Source organism: Sabethes cyaneus, chromosome 3 (assembly GCF_943734655.1).
Source record: "Sabethes cyaneus chromosome 3, idSabCyanKW18_F2, whole genome shotgun sequence".
NCBI classification, from domain to species: domain Eukaryota; kingdom Metazoa; phylum Arthropoda; class Insecta; order Diptera; family Culicidae; genus Sabethes; species Sabethes cyaneus.
Genome location: NC_071355.1, coordinates 218,427,527 through 218,448,645, shown reverse-complemented (window position 1 = coordinate 218,448,645; position 21,119 = coordinate 218,427,527). Strand labels below are relative to the sequence as shown.

At 39.2% G+C, this 21,119-nt stretch overlaps 1 protein-coding gene across 1 annotated transcript; it reads left to right on the top strand.

The window, feature by feature from the left end:
* Positions 1-19,810: 19,810 nt before the first annotated feature.
* LOC128740729 (UDP-glucosyltransferase 2-like) lies at positions 19,811-20,833 on the top strand. Its single transcript, XM_053836293.1, has one exon. The coding sequence runs from the start codon at positions 19,811-19,813 to the stop codon at positions 20,831-20,833; it is 1,023 nt and encodes a 340-aa protein (XP_053692268.1).
* Positions 20,834-21,119: the final 286 nt, after the last annotated feature.

Sequence of the window (21,119 nt, the reverse complement as noted above, 5' to 3'; positions counted from 1 at the left end):
AGTCCAAGTCCAAGTCCAAGTCCAACTCCAACTCCAAATCCAAGTCCAACTCCAAATCCAAGTCCAAATCCGAGGTCGAGTTTAAGTCCAAGTCCAAATTCAAGTTCAAGGCCGATTCCAAATCCAAATTAAAATACAAATAGAATTTCAAATTCAAGTTAGGTTCAAGTCCAAGTATAAATCTAAATCTAAGTTCAAGCCGAAATCCAAGTGCAAGTCCGAGTTCCAAGTCCAGGTCCACGTTCAAGTCCGATACAAGCCCAAGTCGATGTCCAAGTCCAAGTCCAAATCCAAGTCATGCTGTAAATTCAATCCAAATCCAAGTCCAAGACTCAAACTAAGTCCAAATCCGAGTTAAGTCACAAATGACCCAAGCTGTTAAAGTTACTACATTATACCTTCGGATAATATGGCTATCGACTATTTCTGGCGTAATACAAACGGAAAGCGGAGAGTGGCGTAGGCGTATTAATCACGAGCTACAGGCACTGCTTGGAGAGATTCCCATCGTACACCTGGTGAAAGTTGTGGGACTACGGTGAGCCGGCCACGTCGCAAGGATGCCGGACGACTGTGCAGTGAAATCCGTTCTCTTCAAGACACCAAACGATGGCAGTGCTTCGAAAATTCGCCAAGAAACAGTAAGCGTATCAAAATCCACCATTGTAATATGATCAGGCATTCAATTTATCGTTTCAAATGCGCGATATTCAATGAATTTTGCCTACTACGACTTATAACCTTGCAAAATAGAAACGAGAATGTTTTATACATATGTATTGTCGCTCGTGAGCGCAGGTTATCCATATTTTCCTTTATCCCTAGAAACACGCGATCATGATTTGTTTATTTTTAATTTTTCGTAACACGAGTTTATCCTCTCTTTGTTGCGAGAGGATAAAGCAGTATCAGCCGTTTTTCAGAGACGAAAATGCACAGGTTACTATTGAATTTACCAAGCAACCAGCCAACAAGAGAGAAACATATAAAACAACCGAATTTATGTATTTGGGTATCACCATGGGTTTCATTATATACCTAGTAATGCATTAGAGTTTCGCGCCAATTCCACCTGCGATTTATATTTTTCATGGTTCACTGAGTGAGAGGATAAATGTTTTTCAGGGAAAAATGCTATGAGATATTATCAACTCTCATTCTGCAGCGGAAAAATGTTTTTCGTTCGCTTTGTTCAAACAGATAAGCACAGAATCTAGTTGTCATATGAGAATAATGGGTGAGCGAAAAACGTTTATCCTACATGTGAGTGAAAATTTTAATCACTGAATATGATACATGGCTGTGATTTTTCACCAAAAATCGAAATTTGTTAAGCTTACATCTTACAGCTTATGGTGGAAGAAAAGTAATGTTTTGTTTTTGATATAATGCTTTAAAAAATGTTTCAGAAAAAATGAATTTAGCGCTCAAAACCGTATAAATTCCAATATTTGTGTAAATATAAACCATGTCAAAAGCAACTCCAATGTGTTGTTTTTTATAAGTCTCGTTATATATCAGTGTTAGAGGGTAATATTGCCCGATTTACAGGGGTCAGTGATTCTGTACGATTTCTTTACGACAAGAATAAAAAACTTTGATCAAGCTGTCACTAAATCTGTGCCATTGAATCTTATTGCAGTGGTCACCTTATAGGGAAAAACGATAAAAAAAACATTTTAATTACCAATTTTTAAATGTTTTATTAAATTTCGTGCGGTAGTCATGTATCACATCAACAATAAAAAGTAAAGCGGAATATAGGTAATTAAACGAGACCAGCTCGAATGACAACAGAAAGGAATGAGGTAAAACAACGATACAAGAAACTAAGCCGTTTAAAGAAAGCAAAACCACTCGCATAATTAATATTAGCAATTTAAGGGGGTCACCTTTTTAACGACCTGTAAAATAAAACTGCAGAATTTTCGAATAAGGTTTTTGAACATTATCAAGTGCGAAATGACAGAAATTTTACAAAAAAATGCATTTTTCACATGTTATCTCTCACATTTCAAAACGTAAAAACCGCATCGTTTTATTTTGAAGCATCTCACAGAAGAGATCCCCCTTAAAGAGAGGTAAAACAAGCGCTGGAAAATAAGAATGTCCCCGCATAGGGGTCAATAAAATGAAATAAACAACAAAAAATAAAAGCCCGTCAGTCGATGTGGTTTGGTTTGAAATAATTAGGATTAAACAGTGCGGATGGGATCGTGTTTCATCTACATCCGCTCGCTGAATGTGCATAATATGCCGGAAGCGCTCGTCACACCGGCAGACATGCGAAATTAATGATGTTTATACCTGTGAAAACCACAAATTCAAAATAAGCCAACGGAAAGCTCATGTGTCGTTTTCCTCATACCTAATTGAAAAAGAATTTTGTGTATGCATATACTGCAGTCTCATGTGTAGAATTTTTTAATTGTACAAATATCAAAATGGTATAAGAGCCATACCTACATTCTGTGGTTTTCATGTTTCGTTGTCCCTGGGTAGAGTGGAGGATACACACAAAGCCAACCGTGAATGCCTCGCTAATCAAAGACTAGCCGCTTGTATACGTTAGCAGCCGCCAAGTGGTTCCATAAATCAAAAATGAAATTCATCGACCTGACAACAGCTTTCGGCTGCTGCGGTGGTGCTACTGCTTGAGTTCGACGTAGAAAAGTGAGATATATTAACCCTAATTAACCACAACCGGATGTAATTGAATTTAATTTGGGCAACTTTGCTTCTTCCCGGCGATCTGAAAAATTACCACCGGAATAGAGCAAGCCGCTGCAGCCGGGCATCTCGGAAATAGCCGAGGAAATTACCGAGGGCAGTCGTAATTGAATTGTTCGTTTTTGAGTTTGATTTGAAATTTCCCATCAATTTTGATTGCTTCGGATGGAACTTGGCTGCTGCTGATGCTGCCATCAGCTGGAACTTGAGTGCTACGAACTATTGGTTATGGCACTGAGCACTTTCGGGCGCACACAAACACATACACAAAGCAGAATCAGAGTGATATTGCCAGCACCGACAGTAGGAATGGAAGAGAGCCATTATAGCAGTAACAACTGCGCGCGGAATCGTCATTAGCTCCAGATTAGTGCCAGTGCCATGCTTTTCCTATCCAGCCACGGTATAGGTACCTACGAGTGGGAAAGCGTAAGCGAATCGATCAAATCATGTTCGCCTCAGAGGATCACTTGCCGCTGCTACAAACCTATCAATCATGCAAGGCTTGTGAACTCGTGACCTGTCAAGCTGATTTCATATTTCATTGGAAAATCCGGTCGGTAGTAATTGCCAACCAGTAACCGACAGTGCAGCCAATGTGTGCTAGTCCGATGGCTCCACAGGAAAGACCGTGTATCTTGTAGGGAGGTATTAGCATCGGTCGTTCCTCCCAGTTGTTTGCTAATTAGTATCATTGTTCTCGTAAGTGATTTGCTCTGGTAAGCTCACTAAACGGTACCGCACATCTACGAGGTTGTCGCTCTCGCATGTAGGTATTCCGTTTGTCTACAACTTATAACTTTCAACTCAGATTGGCTGACTGGGTATTTGTTAAGAGATGTCCTACCAGCAGCGTGAAATACTACGGTATTTGTCTGATGATTTGGTTGAGTAAATTAAAAAAGAAAAAAAAACTCGACACGCCACATCGCAAGATAGCTTTATATGTTCATTTTATTTTAAGGCTATACTTTCGCGATACGTTGTAGTGGAAAACAATCTTCGACTAACACGCCATTTTGGAGAGAAGTTTGATTGCACGACACATGTTTTGTATTCAAGAGCTAAGACCCATAAAGTTGCTCAACAAAAAGTTTGTTCAATCATTCCTTTCAATCAGTTGAATAAAATATATAAATGAATCTGTTATGTATGACTTTTATTGTGGGTACCCGCTCCCGCAGTAATCAATGGCTCGCTAGCGAAAACCATAAAATACAGTGAGAAAAATATAAACTGTATAACTACAACAACGATCATCAGCCTATAAAGTGTCACGCATGTTGTACTGGCATGGAGCTTAAATTTCGTTCATTGATGCTTTTCCGTTCCAGTTAAGTTCAAACTGTTTTATATCTTGACTTTGTACATTCTTCAACTGAACAAACAACAGAATATTCTGTTGTGGATAACTACATTATCGAGTGTAAAAACAGTCGTAACAGTTTTGAAAGAGTCAATATCAATATTTTTTGAAGAACTCCCTCTGAAAGCTGATAACTGTTTCGATGCAGTATTCTTTAAAATTTTCAGTTCAGAATCCTGCCACTGCTTCTGAAAGCCACTTTCAGCTCATTAATGCTATTATGTTGCTACTTGTTGGTATATTAACGATATGATAAAACTGATCGCTTTTATTCACCAATTTAAGGCTCTAGTGATGTTCTGCAATTCGTTCTTTGATGTGAAATGCCTATCTTTTTTAGTTTCATTGCAATTTTGTTTTAAACGTATGGTTTTTTGGGTGTTGAATTAGTATCTGAAAACTGCACGAACTTATACATCACGCATAGCACACTAGATCACCGCGTGCGACGAACACGGTTAGATGCATATCGAAAACAGCAACGAAACAGACTTCACGGGTCTCTCTGGGATGGTTCTGAAAACGATTGCAGTATTAAAATGTATTCTCTGGAAGGACGCACGGACTTTCACCTTTGTTATGGCTTCACTAATTGTGCAGCAACGAGAGCCCAGCGGGAGTATGATTGCAGATTTTCTGGCTACCAAGTACAAGTACAACACAAATCTAGAAGCGTTCGTTTTGTTGCACAATTATATTAATTTAGCACGTCCCTAAATTAATATAATTGTGCAACAAAACGAACGCTTCTAGATTTGTGTTGTACTTGTACTTGGTAGCCAGAAAATCTGCAATCATACTCCCGCTGGGCTCTCGTTGCTGCACAATTAGTGAAGCCATAACAAAGGTGAAAGTCCGTGCGTCCTTCCAGAGAATACATGGAGCGTGCTAAACCGGGTAAAATGCATCCTTTCCACACTACAGGTTCAAAAGCAGCTACCTACCTTTTGTAGGATTATGCAAGCAAAAGTGAAGGCGAACTCAAAATTTATGGAAAACATTGTTGTTGCTGTTGTTGTTTTTCATACGTGTCAGAATGTGTTCGTTGCACACGGTGATCTAGTGTGCTATGCGTGATGTATGAATTGTTGCTGTTTTCAGATACTAATTCAACACCTAATACTAATTCGTTTATAATTAAATTGTAACGAAACTAAAAGAGATAGGTCTTTTTTGTCAGAGAACGAATTGGAGAACGGTACCAGAGCTTTAAATCGGTGAATAAATGAAATCATGCACATTCATTCTAACGAACACACCGGTATAAGCATCCCTTCAAAACTCCCGCTCTCATTTCTTCATGCACTGCTACGAATTTTTGCGATTGTGTGTTTAGCTAGCAACTACGGTCGTCGCTCGTTCTTCGTCATTGCAGCCCGATCTGCTGATACCGATTACTCACGACGGCTCGTACTCCCGCCCGTGAGTACAATCGAGGGCGATGAAGAAGAATAAGAAAAGCTAATGCAAAATTTGTATTTCAGTGCGCTACCAGCCTCACGGGCAGCTGATTCCGCGCGAGTTTTATGACTCGGGAATAAGCTATGCTGGGAGACGCAGTGAGGATATGCATGCGCGAGTGTGTGGGTAGCAGAATATCTGCGCACAGCATCGGTGGCTGTTTCTTTTACGCCTGCGTATGCGGCGTAAGTGTAGAATGCTATGTTTCTCATACTCTTTCGCATTTGAGTAGGCATGATTCACTTCTCACTCGATTCCCAACATTGGACCTCATTTAAGGCAAAAAGAACCAAAAACTAAAAATGTTTAATAACTCTGTAACGATTGACATTTGACCATTTACGTAGAAGATTTTTTGTCGTGAAATGTGGTCCTCTATCATCTCCTGAAATATCTAACCCAAGTAACACACTTTTGTCACTTCTGGTTGCTACAACCTATTTATGACTGAAAGCAGTCATTAATCGGTTACCACAACTAATTTATAACTACTGTGCTAGTAGGGAAGCTGCCTAACACCCAGTATACATATACTTGCTGATTGCCCGATCTTTTGACCCATTTTGTTTTAAAGTAACAGATCGATGTCAAACCAAAATGTATTCTTCAATAAACTTATTATGAACAAAATAACATAATTATTCAATACATTAATGCTTTAAACTGTTCAGCAAAATAGATGAGCATAAACCGAAATCGGTGAAACGATGCAAGCGACGTGTGAGGGGTACCGCTCTTGGTTCCTACTGGAATTTTCTCTTATTTCTTCATAAGCGAAAATGATTTCTGTATACAGCAAACTTGATGGTCATTCCACAGATGTGCAAAAGTTCATAATTTTGTGACTTCACGGCGCTAGTGTATGGGCTAGTTTTCTGAATGTGTTCTATCTACGGAATCTGTTTATTTGAATGATCCTGTTTTCAGAAAATTTTTTAGTGGACCAAAAATGCTAGGCTGATGAACGGAAGTATCCAATTTTCACATTATATGTCATCACTGTGCAAAAATCTTTCTAAACATCCTGCCAAAGTAAATCAAAACACCACATAGCCCTACTTTGTAACCACAGACGCCCTACTTTCTGCCAACAGCAGAAATGTTATCATACTTTATGTGATGAGATGTTTTATGTAAAAAATATCTAGAAACATGATAACTGCTAGAAAAAAATTTAATCAATAGAATGATACATCATTTAGGAACGATAAAAGGATTTTTCCGAATGCAGCAACTTGTATATGGCCGCAATTGTAAGATGTACAATTTACAGTGTGTTTTGGCACCGCCTGGTGACAAACTTATGAAATTCTATCCCCCAAATGAAAGGTCTTAACCTACTGATAACCTTTGCTGCAGACAGTAACTTTCTATATAGCCAGGATTCCGAGATATTCCGAGATAAAGAGTGTTGAACAAAATACAACGCGCGAGTGTCCGTGTTACAAAAGTTGGCGCAAGTAACGGAAGGTTAAAATGGAGAATAACAATTAAGGTTAGTAGAATAAATTTTGGTTATAGAAGGAATTCATTTTGACCTCACTCCTAAAAAATCGCCCCATAGAAACGACATAGATATTGACCTTCACAAAAACAGAACTCCTAGTAATCAGATTAAAAAAATGTTCCACCGACTTCCAACTTACAACTGAGCATCTTGTACACGATGTAAGATTAGGCGGGTGATATATGAGAAGCAACAAATTCTACAACTCTTAAAAATGGTCTCAAATTTGCAAATGTTGACCGATTTGGCTAAAATTTTGACCAAAGTCTTAGGATTGAATATAAAACAAGTGATATTGAGCTTAGGAATGTGGGTCATTTTTAGGGTCATTTTAAGGACCCCTAAAGTGAGAAATTTTTTAATTTTTTAGTTAAATTTCATATTTAATTGAAAAAATCTCGTCTAACTTTTATAAAACCGTAGTGAATGTATATATATCCTGAAAGCTTATCCTGCTTATATATATCCTGAAGCCTCTAAGCTTTCCAAATATGTATAAAAAACTTAAAATTGCTTGGAAAATTATTGAGTTATTCATGATAGTATGTGTACACCTAGCCAAAAAACGTTTTTTTGCAATAACTTGAAATTTTGGGGGTGTTAGGATGATGTCATATGTGTTTTTAAGATGTACTAAGTGTGACTAACAACGTACACTAGGTCACTTGCAAAGTATATTAAAAAAAAAATTTTTTGTCACACCGTGTAATTTGCTAAATTTTATTCAAAAAACATCAAAACCACTGTTTTTCCACTAGCACGTAACCAGGCTGAAAAAAACAGCAGCAATAGCTTACGTGTATCCGCTCATGATGATGGTTTTGGAAAACACACAATTATGATCACACTTACTTATTCTAGAAACTAAACAGCTGTGAATATGTTATCACAGAACAATTCTACTTCTTTTATATAAATCAATTTTCATTTACTAGCCATTAGCAGCATTTTGTTTTTAATTCCAGCATATGGAGCGTTACTTGCACTACTACCAATATATGAGGCCTGTGACAACTGGCGCTAATGTATATTAACGATTCAATGATACACTAGCGCCAGCAGCAAGCTGAGGTCACTGCAAAACTAACTGCAAATCATCATGCCGGCAATTGACAGATACTGGCGCCCTTGTTTACATTTTGGAAAATTTTCCTTTTCGTTTCGCGAATGCAGCGTGTGTTTTAACATGTTACAGGCATAATGGCGTTTTAAATTTAGTCCTAATGCTGTTTAAACAACAAACTTGCCGTTTAACAGCTTAAACTTTTTTGGACTCTGTAATCTGTTTGTAAACAAGGGCGCCAGTATCTGCCAGATGACGTCACCTTGATTTGGTCTATAGCGACATGTTACCCTTCGGTCTCTGTTTTGATCTGTTTTTGAAAAGCATTTAATCGCTGTGCTAGCTATTTCGTCCTGTCGGGTTTAAAAAACACAGACACCATTATAGAAAATGGGCTCAATTTAGCCACAGCGACTCAATCATTTCTCAAATTCAGTAGCGTTTTGTTAAGACCAAAATACACGCTGATATTCAGTGAATATTATTCTATCAACTGATGGTATAAAAATCTTGTCTCGAATAAATATAGTTTCAACGTAATTCCTGAATATTGTTCAGGCTACCGCTTAATGGGCTGGAAATACCCTCCCGTACCCTGTGTTTTATTTTGTCTCATTTGTTTGTGTTCGATTTATGTCCAAAGAGTCTAGTTTTCAGTCTGTTCATTGTAAGTCCCATGTACCGTGAACGCAGGTAATTCCGAACAGTTCCTAAACCCAATCACTCGACTAAAGTAGCGAAAGAATGAATTAAAATTCATAGTTCAAGAGCAAGCTTTCATCATGAGGATTCCCATTAATTATGCTTTTTGGTTCAATCTAAAGAAACTGACTAAAGAAATGACATCGGAGCCTAGTTCTAAAAATCAACTTTAGTTGAGTGATCGGAATTATAATGGTTCGGAATTAAAATATAATGGTTTGTAAATTAATGAGATGATTATATAATAAATTTAAATGGAAACTCATACTAACAGAGGCACATTGGTCAGCTTCGGTATGTGTATGAAGATGACTATATAGAAAATAGTCGCGGTGTACAAATTAGAACTAAATTCGTCTGATACTTTGACCTTGAAGCTTCTTGAGGCAGTTTACCCGTTAGAGGGTTAACGTAACATGCAGCAGCGAATTGATCGCATTTTCACCACAAATCATGGTGAATGTTATCCTAGCTTCCATCACAGTTGAGCTTTTCACACAAAAAGCGCCTAAATTTATACTTGATTTTTATGTTCGGTGATCATCGCTAAGCTTTTTGATCTTCTGTACTCGCACGAAATCATGACCTGCTTTGGTATAAAGTTATGCATAATTCAGCGTTTGGACAAATAACATAAATGATGTTGTTTTATTTACTGTATAAAATAACATTAAACTCGCCTGAAAATGGCGAAACTAACAAATCAGGTAGGTTGATTAGGAACTTTTTTCCCATAATGTAAACTGACCGGACGTTAGAGAAAAAGTTTTTGTCAGGAAAACATTTTTCCCTTCAGTTTAACCATCTTACGATGTATGGAAGATTTGTTGGGCACATAACTATCTATCTTCAGAAAAAATTTCTGTTTTTGGGAAATTGATTTTTAACTTTTAAAATGATTTTTTTCAGTATAGAAATTAATTTTTAAATTTTTCACTATTTTTTATGAAAATTCAGAACATTTTCTAAAAGTCACGCATAGATAATTTTTTTGTAGGTCCTATAGTTTTCGAGTTAAATTTTTTATTTAAAAAAAAGAAAAAAAAATTGCGCCCTTTCCAAAAGTTAGTCTAGAGCAATTTTGGAAAAACAAAGTATGCAAAGTTGCTTATTTAAATGAACTCTTTACACACACAAAGTTTCATTGAATTCTAAGAGGGTGCTGCCAACTCCATAGACGAGTTGGCGTGAAATCCGTCTATCGTAAAACCGGCTTATCTTTAATTAAATTTGCCATGCAGAATCAATACTATTCAATATGTTTGGAATCTGGGAATAATGGAATCTGCAGTTGTAATCAAATATGAACTGTGTTCGTACGTTATTTGAAAGTAGTAAAAAATAATTCTAGTTTGCTAAATTTATTCAGCAAACTGAAGTTTTAGGGTCGAGCGTTAGTGCGTAATTGAGTATTAATTTATAGCTAATGGCAGCTTTCATTTTAATTGATGTTTGTCCTGCAAAAATTCAAGAAGAGCTCTACTCTGTTTTGCTTTCCAGACGAGTCCCAGTATTGATTGCAAAAATCCATTACAGCATATCAATAATATTGTTTACATCGGCATGGTTCCAGCACAGCAGTTCCCAGGTAGCGGTGCTTGGTATGGTATAGGCCTACCAAAGTGACTTCACAGTTTCTTCCGCCACGCGGCACCAGCTCCCAGTTCCAATATCCGCCACCGTCACGTCCGTCGGTCGGTCGGAGAATCAGTCGCAAAACGGGACCTACCGTGTTTACCTACCGTCGAAGATTTTGAAATGAAGCAAACAAACCGAAGAGCAAGGAACCACTTTGCTGGTAGATGGCATAATCCGGAAAAATATCATATTACGGGAAAACATTTCGTAATTTACCCCAGCTCAGCCGCCTGGTTTGGCACGTCAGACAGACAGAGAGAGTCAGAGAGAGGTGGGTGCGCACATGCCGAGGGTTTACACATATATTGGGGCTACCCCCTTCCGAACAAGTCAACAACGGATGTTGATGTTCCCGATTCTCGATTCTCGGATGTGCGCCCAAACAGTGTGTAATCCAATACCCGAATAGAGGAGTCTGCCTGTCTGGTGTTTGTTTTCCGATGATGACAACAGCTTTGTTGAGCTTTTCGGTTGTTAACTTCGCGCCAGCCAGCTCAGCGGAAAGCAAAAAAAAAAGTGCTGCGAGGTCGCGACGGCCACGGTGGCCGCGGCGGCGACGAAGGCGTGTCAATCAAATAAACTAGTTTTCGGTAGAGCGAGCGCGCAGATCGTCGATTCGCCAACGGCACCGCGCCGCGTCGCATCACCGATCGCACCGTACTTGCGCGGGTCAGTTTTGTTATTGCACATGCTCTCTAAGGCTGAGGCTGAGGTCGGTGTGCTTTTTGTCAAAATTATCCTCTCTTGCTTGGCTATGGATGCACAACGAAACCAGCCAATGCGGTGGAGCATGTTGCATGAAAAACAGTAATTAGGGTCATTGGTTCAATTGTGGTCACAGTATAAATTGAATGTCTATGAGTCAAACTTTTGCTAACTGACTAAAATGGTTTTAATTCATAATTAAGTTTTTTTACCATCCCACTAGCGGTGATGATCAATAGTGATTGTGTACCTTTACATTGCTTTTTATTGCAGGATTTCAATTGCCGGATGATCGTACTTGAAACTATTGGTAGATTGATGGACCAGTTTATACGAAAAAACATAGACAAACGAATGACTGAGAAAGCACAATTTCAAAATAAAAGTCTGATTTAAGATTATTAACGTAATTTGCATTATGGAAGGCGTTGAAGTGAGAAGGTGGAGCTATTAAAATTAATTTTTGCTTTTGCTTTACTTGTTGAAATATGGCAAATTTGTTTATTTCACTATAATTTAACACTGAAAATTGATGCACTATGTTTTATATATCGAACGATGTTATATACATATCATTCAAATTCAAATCCTGCGTTTGAAAAGATGACCTTAAGTTGCAATTAAATTAAATAATAAACCTCATCTGAAGAAAATCAGCGAAGTTGTGTTAGAGCTAGGACATTTTTAACAAGAAGGCTGACATCTACAGCTTTAAGTTAGAGGCTTGAGTCGAATGCTTCTACAGCACTGTTGAAAAAGGCAACCCCATTTTTCAAGGGATCTGTGCTTGGTTGAGATAACTTTGACCTTCAGCGTCACTAATAATGTATTTTCTCATTAACGCTACGGTTGGCAAGCTCTTTTTTTGCAGAATGTGAAAAAATTAGCCGTCACGAAAAGTGTTCTTGAACCATGTTGCCTGTAACACTGTCACACTGAAGAACGGAGACTACAACTCGGTCGGATTTCGCGCTGCAGAAGACGACGACGACGATGCGTGGAAAGTCGGTCCGTGAAAATGGGAACACGCTCGCACCTTTATGTTTACCATTTACGGTGTTTTATGTGCTGACGACACTATAGCTCGCATCACACCAACCAAACCTACTAAGGAAGGGGTGTGATATTGCCCGCTAGAATCCGTTTTGTAGCCACCGGACAGCACATCATCCCGGCTCGATGCAAGGCTACGTACGGCGGCTGCTGCAGTGCCAGTGTGATGCTCCCGGCAGCGCTGCCATGAGAGTAAGGTTATTCATAATTCAAACGTTTATTAATACCTGTGAATGAAAGCAACAGCTTGATGATGCGTGCCTTGCCATCAACATTGGACGACGACGACGACGTTGGACTATGCAGTTTATGGTGCCTGTGACACTAGCTCCCGGTAGTCGCCGTACTCGTCAAGATGTGTAAGAAAGGTTCCTCTACAGAGAACCTGGTCCGTCGGCCGAAACGATGCCGAGCGTGATAGTGTCCACCCGGGTTGTAGTCGAAACAGGAAGCATTTTTTATGATTTGTTTTTATGATGCTTACGTACGATAAACATGGTATAAGATTTTTATAGTTTTTTTTTCGAGCCGATTTGGACGCTTTCGTGCGTGAAATTGCCAGAACAGATGTGCCGTGACTGGCAGTTGTTATTAGTGCAGTTTAGCACTGTTTAGGCCGATTCCTTTATCGGCGCACAGGTCTTAGCATCTTGGTACGAATTTCATTAAGCAATTATGAGTTTCCAACGTCATTAACGAAGAATAATTATTCTTTATTATGGTTATCTAATCGAATCCATGTTTCCGTAACTTGCTGGTACATGGTTATCAATGTATGTTATTTTTCGGTACCTGATATTAACCGCACAAGTCAAACATCTTGCTGTGCGATTAATAAGAATATAAAATTATATGGTTGTACTAACCGAAACAATGGCAATAGCACAATTGGCAATAATAATACTCTAATTCATTTTCAGATATGCTACCATGGTTCAAATAATGTTATTAGAACAGTTTAACAAAGTTTCAAATGTGGAGAACAAACCTTTTTGTTCCATAATTTATAAAACATTGATTAATCCTTGAAAAAGTTAAATATATGGTTTATTAAGCAGACAACACGTGACAATGTTTACGCGTATCTGGTTTAATTTATAGACAAACCAGTTTCTGAATTCCAACGTCTAGGTCTTGGACAATTAATCTTACCATCAATTTGAATTTATTGTACCTTAACATTTTATGTTTGTTTCTAGCCTCAGTTTACCTGTAATACGAAATTCATTACTCTCAACTAGCCGTACACTAATTGCATTTTTGGACAGCGTGACTGTTGCTCTGTTGCGGTTGGGACCGGATAGGTCGTAGGTGTGCTGATGGAAAACGGCTGTAATATATCATTAGTCTCATTATGTGCACGTTTTCATTGCGATATAAATTGTGGGATTATGGAGCTTCTGATAGTGCGGTTACTCCCAGTGATAAAATAGTCTCAGATCATACTGGAAACGCAAGTCACTGCTCCGGCACTGCTGAAAATAAACGCAACAAACGTCGTCGGTAGTTTATCATATGAGTATATGCTGCGTGATCGAAATTTATTAAATTGTACAGTTTGAATACCTATAATCGTAACAGAGTTAATAACATTTTTTGGTTAACCCGACTAACTCGAACAACTTCCTTTTTGTTCTCTTATTTTCTATTAAGTAAAAGAAAATAAAACTCTACTACATTTGCAAAATGAAACTGCCAAAAAAATTGTGTCAATCACGCTACCTTATTACCTAAAACGGGTCGTCTCAGAGCCACAATAGACTTTATCGAGTGGCTAAAATCTTATCTCGTTGACCGCTCGCTCTCTTTGTTAATAAGGAACACATTCGGTCAGACAGTTTCATTACCTTGCCTGATGTTCCGCAGAGGAGTAAAATGGGACCACTACGCTTTTTCTTTATTCTTCAATGGCGTGTGCTTCATTATCCCACCAGGCTGTAAACTCACCTACGTTGATGATTGGAAATTATTTCCTGTCTTTCGAACTACCAATGTCCGACTACATTGAACTTCGAACGAGTTGAAATATTTCGATCGACTTGGCAAATATTTCGTTCGAGTTGTTTTTTCATATGAAGATCTTTCGTTCGTACCGCTGTTTTTTCGAACGAAATGTCAGTTTCGATCGAAACATAAACTCGTTCGAAATGCAGAATAGGGGTGTTTGTCTAACTGGTGCTTGCGAAACTTGTTGACTATTGGTGTGTTGAAATGATTTCCCACACACCGAAGAAAAACCCAATTATCTTTTAGGGGATTTTGTCAGCATAACTTAATTATTCATGATATTTATTGATTATTTTCGATGAAACGATTACTACGTTAAAACCCTTTTTACACGTGACGTTTCAGTCTTCTATGCTTTGACTATCATCAGACGCCTCCAACATTTCTTTTAATAGTTACACATCGTAATGAAATTTACATTTTGTATTTAACATAATAATAATTTTTGTAAGCAAAGACATAGGCACACATAATTTTTGTTTACTAATTAAGCGGAAGCAATATTCTCTTTTGTCATATTAGGAATGAGTCTCCTTCTGGTGGGCTAACAATGCTTCTTACACAGATCTTTCAACTTAGTGAATATGTTGTGTTTAGTTTTATTTCTAGGTTTTAATACTAGTATCTAAACTAGACATAAACCAGATGCTACAAGGATAAATCGAATTCTGGGACCGATTTTCAAAAAACAATTAAATTTTTTTATTTATTGTTCTGCCATCTTTGTGTCCGTGTTCGTGCCTTTCAATCTCTTTTCCAGTATCATTTATGTATTATTTTTGTATCATTTTCTTATCAATTTTGGATCTCTTTTGTGACATTGTTGTATCATCATTTTAATATTCCACGATACCAATCATTTTTGCCATTTTTGAATAATTTTGTATTATCTTTGAAGTATTTCGGGTTTTTGAATGATGTTTGTGCAATATTTGTGTCATTTTGTCACATTTTTGGGTCTTTTGGGTTATTTTATATAATTTTTTGTCAATTTTGTGTCGCTTTGGTACCCATTTTTGTACAATTTTGTATCTTGTATCATTTTTCTAGCAATTTTGTGTTATTTCATGTTTGAATTGGTATACGTTTTTGTTATTTTTGTATAATTTTTGCTTTATTCTGGTATCATTTTGGAATAATTTGTGGTTTTTGAGTCCTTTTTGTGTCAATTTTATTATTTTATACAGTGTACAGACATCTTAGTAGTGTAATTGGTGAAACAACACACTCGACTAGAGAGTGAGCTGTAAGTTCGACTCTCACCTTCGCTAAGTCTACATTTTTAGCCTAATATCAAGAGTTTTTCAGTTTGCCTAATCTACATTTTTCGCGTTAAGCATTTATTCTTTCCCAAAATTATTTTGTACTATTTCCGAGGAATGTCGTTATTAAAACTGCAAAATCGTGATGGCCCGACAGACAGACAGACAGACAGACAGACAGACAGACAGACAGACAGACAGACAGACAGACAGACAGACAGACAGACAGACAGACAGACAGACAGACAGACAGACAGACAGACAGACAGACAGACAGACAGACAGACAGACAGACAGACAGACAGACAGACAGACAGACAGACAGACAGACAGACAGACAGACAGACAGACAGACAGACAGACAGACAGACAGACAGACAGACAGACAGACAGACAGACAGACAGACAGACAGACAGACAGACAGACAGACAGACAGACAGACAGACAGACAGACAGACAGACAGACAGACAGACAGACAGACAGACAGACAGACAGACAGACAGACAGACAGACAGACAGACAGACAGACAGACAGACAGACAGACAGACAGACAGACAGACAGACAGACAGACAGACAGACAGACAGACAGACAGACAGACAGACAGACAGACAGACAGACAGACAGACAGACAGACAGACAGACAGACAGACAGACAGACAGACAGACAGACAGACAGACAGACAGACAGACAGACAGACAGACAGACAGACAGACAGACAGACAGACAGACAGACAGACAGACAGACAGACAGACAGACAGACAGACAGACAGACAGACAGACAGACAGACAGACAGACAGACAGACAGACAGACAGACAGACAGACAGACAGACAGACAGACAGACAGACAGACAGACAGACAGACAGACAGACAGACAGACAGACAGACAGACAGACAGACAGACAGACAGACAGACAGACAGACAGACAGACAGACAGACAGACAGACAGACAGACAGACAGACAGACAGACAGACAGACAGACAGACAGACAGACAGACAGACAGACAGACAGACAGACAGACAGACAGACAGACAGACAGACAGACAGACAGACAGACAGACAGACAGACAGACAGACAGACAGACAGACAGACAGACAGACAGACAGACAGACAGACAGACAGACAGACAGACAGACAGACAGACAGACAGACAGACAGACAGACAGACAGACAGACAGACAGACAGACAGACAGACAGACAGACAGACAGACAGACAGACAGACAGACAGACAGACAGACAGACAGACAGACAGACAGACAGACAGACAGACAGACAGACAGACAGACAGACAGACAGACAGACAGACAGACAGACAGACAGACAGACAGACAGACAGACAGACAGACAGACAGACAGACAGACAGACAGACAGACAGACAGACAGACAGACAGACAGACAGACAGACAGACAGACAGACAGACAGACAGACAGACAGACAGACAGACAGACAGACAGACAGACAGACAGACAGACAGACAGACAGACAGACAGACAGACAGACAGACAGACAGACAGACAGACAGACAGACAGACAGACAGACAGACAGACAGACAGACAGACAGACAGACAGACAGACAGACAGACAGACAGACAGACAGACAGACAGACAGACAGACAGACAGACAGACAGACAGACAGACAGACAGACAGACAGACAGACAGACAGACAGACAGACAGACAGACAGACAGACAGACAGACAGACAGACAGACAGACAGACAGACAGACAGACAGACAGACAGACAGACAGACAGACAGACAGACAGACAGACAGACAGACAGACAGACAGACAGACAGACAGACAGACAGACAGACAGACAGACAGACAGACAGACAGACAGACAGACAGACAGACAGACAGACAGACAGACAGACAGACAGACAGACAGACAGACAGACAGACAGACAGACAGACAGACAGACAGACAGACAGACAGACAGACAGACAGACAGACAGACAGACAGACAGACAGACAGACAGACAGACAGACAGACAGACAGACAGACAGACAGACAGACAGACAGACAGACAGACAGACAGACAGACAGACAGACAGACAGACAGACAGACAGACAGACAGACAGACAGACAGACAGACAGACAGACAGACAGACAGACAGACAGACAGACAGACAGACAGACAGACAGACAGACAGACAGACAGACAGACAGACAGACAGACAGACAGACAGACAGACAGACAGACAGACAGACAGACAGACAGACAGACAGACAGACAGACAGACAGACAGACAGACAGACAGACAGACAGACAGACAGACAGACAGACAGACAGACAGACAGGGCACTCGCGATAGTCGACAGAAGCTTTAAAACATAGAGTCACATCCGCCTTCCAACCTCCAAGTCCAAACTGCTGGTGCGCAATATTTATAACGGGAATCTATCGCCAAACCTCAAAGACCAGCCGCAGTAAATATTAGTTGTATGAATTAAATAATATATAGTGTAAGAATTGACTTAATTTTTCCGTCTGCTACTTTAGTACTTATATCATTGCTCGTTTTCATTGTAGAATGCTCCTTCGGTATCCAAACTGGGTCTGATGTGGTTTATCACAGATGTGATAAATAGGAATGAGCCCTATAAACATTCAACTATTGATTATCAGAGATCCCCGTAATGACCTCATTCTTAAATGAAATAAAAGCACTTTCTGAACAACGCAGCAATCACATTTGATAAATTTTTACTCCGAGTCCCACTTGAAATTCCCTAAGTATTTTGACAAATACCCACATTCAGAAGTAAACGCTATTCATTTACTGATTAGTTAAAAAGTCCTGCACCACGTCAAGCTTAAGTTCTATCGAAGATTATTTCTACCAAGACCCAGGTTTATACACATTTATCAGGAAAAGTACAGATTTTGCCGATTTTTTGGTACAGATTTTGTACGGTCCAGATTACAGATTTTTGTTATAAACTACAGATACTCATGTTCTTTCTTTCAGTACTGTTACTTGCAATCAATAGATCAGCCCCTCCTTGGCATCAGGATGGCTGAAGTATCAATCAAATCAAGTATCTGAGTCAAAGTTTAGCAAGAACATGTTCAAACATTATCAAAAAAAAGTAATTTGAGACTTGTTCATTTTTTTAATGCTAGCGAAGCAAATTTATCTACGTAACAAGTGTTTTTAATGGTACGGATTTTAGAAAGAAAACGTAAAGATGAAAAAGATTTTTAACCATCCCTTTATAGATGCATATGTGGTAATATTACCAAGAACTTCACGTTTTGCCGATATTGCATAACCAGGCCTGGAGTACTAACTAGTTGAAAATAAGAATATTCTGTTAATATTCAAATTTGAGGGTACTCGTGAAAGTAAACTTTACGAGCATACCACGATTATTCAACTCCATACCGGCAGTAAATAAATTAGCGTTTGTCAAATACTAGCGGGAGAGAGAGCTAACAAGAACGCACTTTTAATAGCACGTCACTGACAGGTTGTGAAAAGTTGCTATTTTTGTCAGCTTGTAGGTCTATGATAGTTATTTACGTTTCGAGCTGAATTTTTAAACGAACTCAAATAGTCCGATGCCTGGAATGTCTTGATTTAATGAAGTAATAGCACTGACGTAAGAGAAAATAATCACTGCGTAAGGTTCAATATTCTCTTACGAAAAAACCAACAAGGGTGTGGTAGAAAAGCACTAAATCGATAAATTAACGGTCAAGAGCAGCGCAAAAATCAGCACGTAAATCAAAATAGCACCATTGTACTGCTGGGAAAAATTTCACTGCTCCCGTAGTCACTTGCAGGGATGTTCTAATGTCACCAAAATACTTGGCGCTGTAATTCTACGAAATTTGACCTTCTGTCTTATTGTTCGTCAGACTACACAGCAAGTTGTTAGTGTACAGGACAATTGCAAAGCTAGAGCTAGATCCTGTTGACTTTAACAGTTGCTCCTAGTTGATATTCGATCAGACGTCGACTGGTTTTTAGACTTGTGTGGAATGACGGATCTTTCCATTTTCATTTTTATTTTCATTCGGTTGAGCCGACTAAAGCTTCCTCCCAGTATAGGGGAAGTTATTCAAATAGAATATTCTTCTGAAACAAAACACACGCGCATCTGCTAAAAAATTCTAAGTGGCCTCCAGCTAGCACTACTATAAAACCAAATATTTGCACTGACCAAGGTTTAGTTGCGATTCACTCCGTTCGGGAAGCAAGTGACCTGTGAACACTTTTCCTGTGATAGTAAACGATGAAGTGCGTTACATGGTTAGTTTTGTTTGTCGTTTCGATGGAACGGGGTGTAATGGAAGCTGCACGCATTCTAGCGGTTTTTCCAAGCCCAGCGAAAAGTCATCAGATAGTGTTTCGTGCCTTAGTTGAAGGGTTGCTTGCAAATGGGCTTCAATTGACCGTGATGGGTCCTGATCCCATTCAAACGGACAATCCCAATATCACTCAAATCGACTGGAGCTTCGCGTATAAAATCATCGAACAGGAATCGGATGTGGCACGTGCTACCCAGGAAAGATGGAGCCCTCTGCGAGTGGCTGAACAAGTGTTACTGGTGGCGAAGTTGTTCATGAAGGCGGAATTAAGTCATCCTGAAGTGAAAGCTTTGATCAAGAATCGAAGAAATAACTGTTTTGACGTAGTGATTGTTGAGTATTTTCAAATGACGCCGTATCATGCATTTGCTGAGCTGTTCAATGCTCCACTGATCGGGATCACATCAATCGATACCATTTCTATGGTACACTCCTCCGTGGGCAATGTCGCGAATGTGGTTGCTCATCCAGAACTGCATCTTAAATTTACAACGAATTTAAGTTTTCTTCAGCGTCTACAGGCTTTTGTTGATAGGCTTTTTGTGAACTTTTATCTAATGCCACGGGAATTTGCGCAGTATGATGAAATAATAGAACATCATTTTGGTAGCAACATGACTAAATCGAAGCAGTTAATGAATCGAGTTGATTTCTTAATGGTTAACACAGAGCCGGCACTGGGATTCATTCGACCTCTGGTGCCACAATCTATCCAATTAGGGTTTTTGCACATTAAACCACCACAGCCATTAGATGGTGAATTACAGCGTTATTTGGACAGTTCACACCATGGAGTGATTTATTTCAGCTTGGGTACATTGATTCGTACCAGCTCGTTGAACCAGCATAACATCCGGTTGTTCATCGATGTGTTTAAATCGTTGAAATACAATGTACTGTGGAAGTGTGACAGTGAAATCAATCTAGAAGGAGCTCGCAATGTGCGACTTATGTCGTGGGTACCTCAACAGGATGTTCTAGGTAGGTATTACAAGAGGTAGTTTTTATCTGTTCTTGCAGCTCGTATATGTAAAAATCATTCTACGGAGGTGACACGAATTTTACGAACATTAGCGTTTTTTTCCTAATCAGTAGTAGAAAGTAGTAGCAGTTGTTTGTTATGCTCTGGTTTAACGACTCCCCCACTTTTGGTTGCACATACCAACTGTGGGAGCGGTCATGGCGGCAGGTTGTCGCTGCATATCGAAAGCAGCTTTGCTGGTTGCCGTTGAGGACCGATGCGGGTTGATAATTTTTTGTGGAATTCGACTTCGCGGTTGATTAATT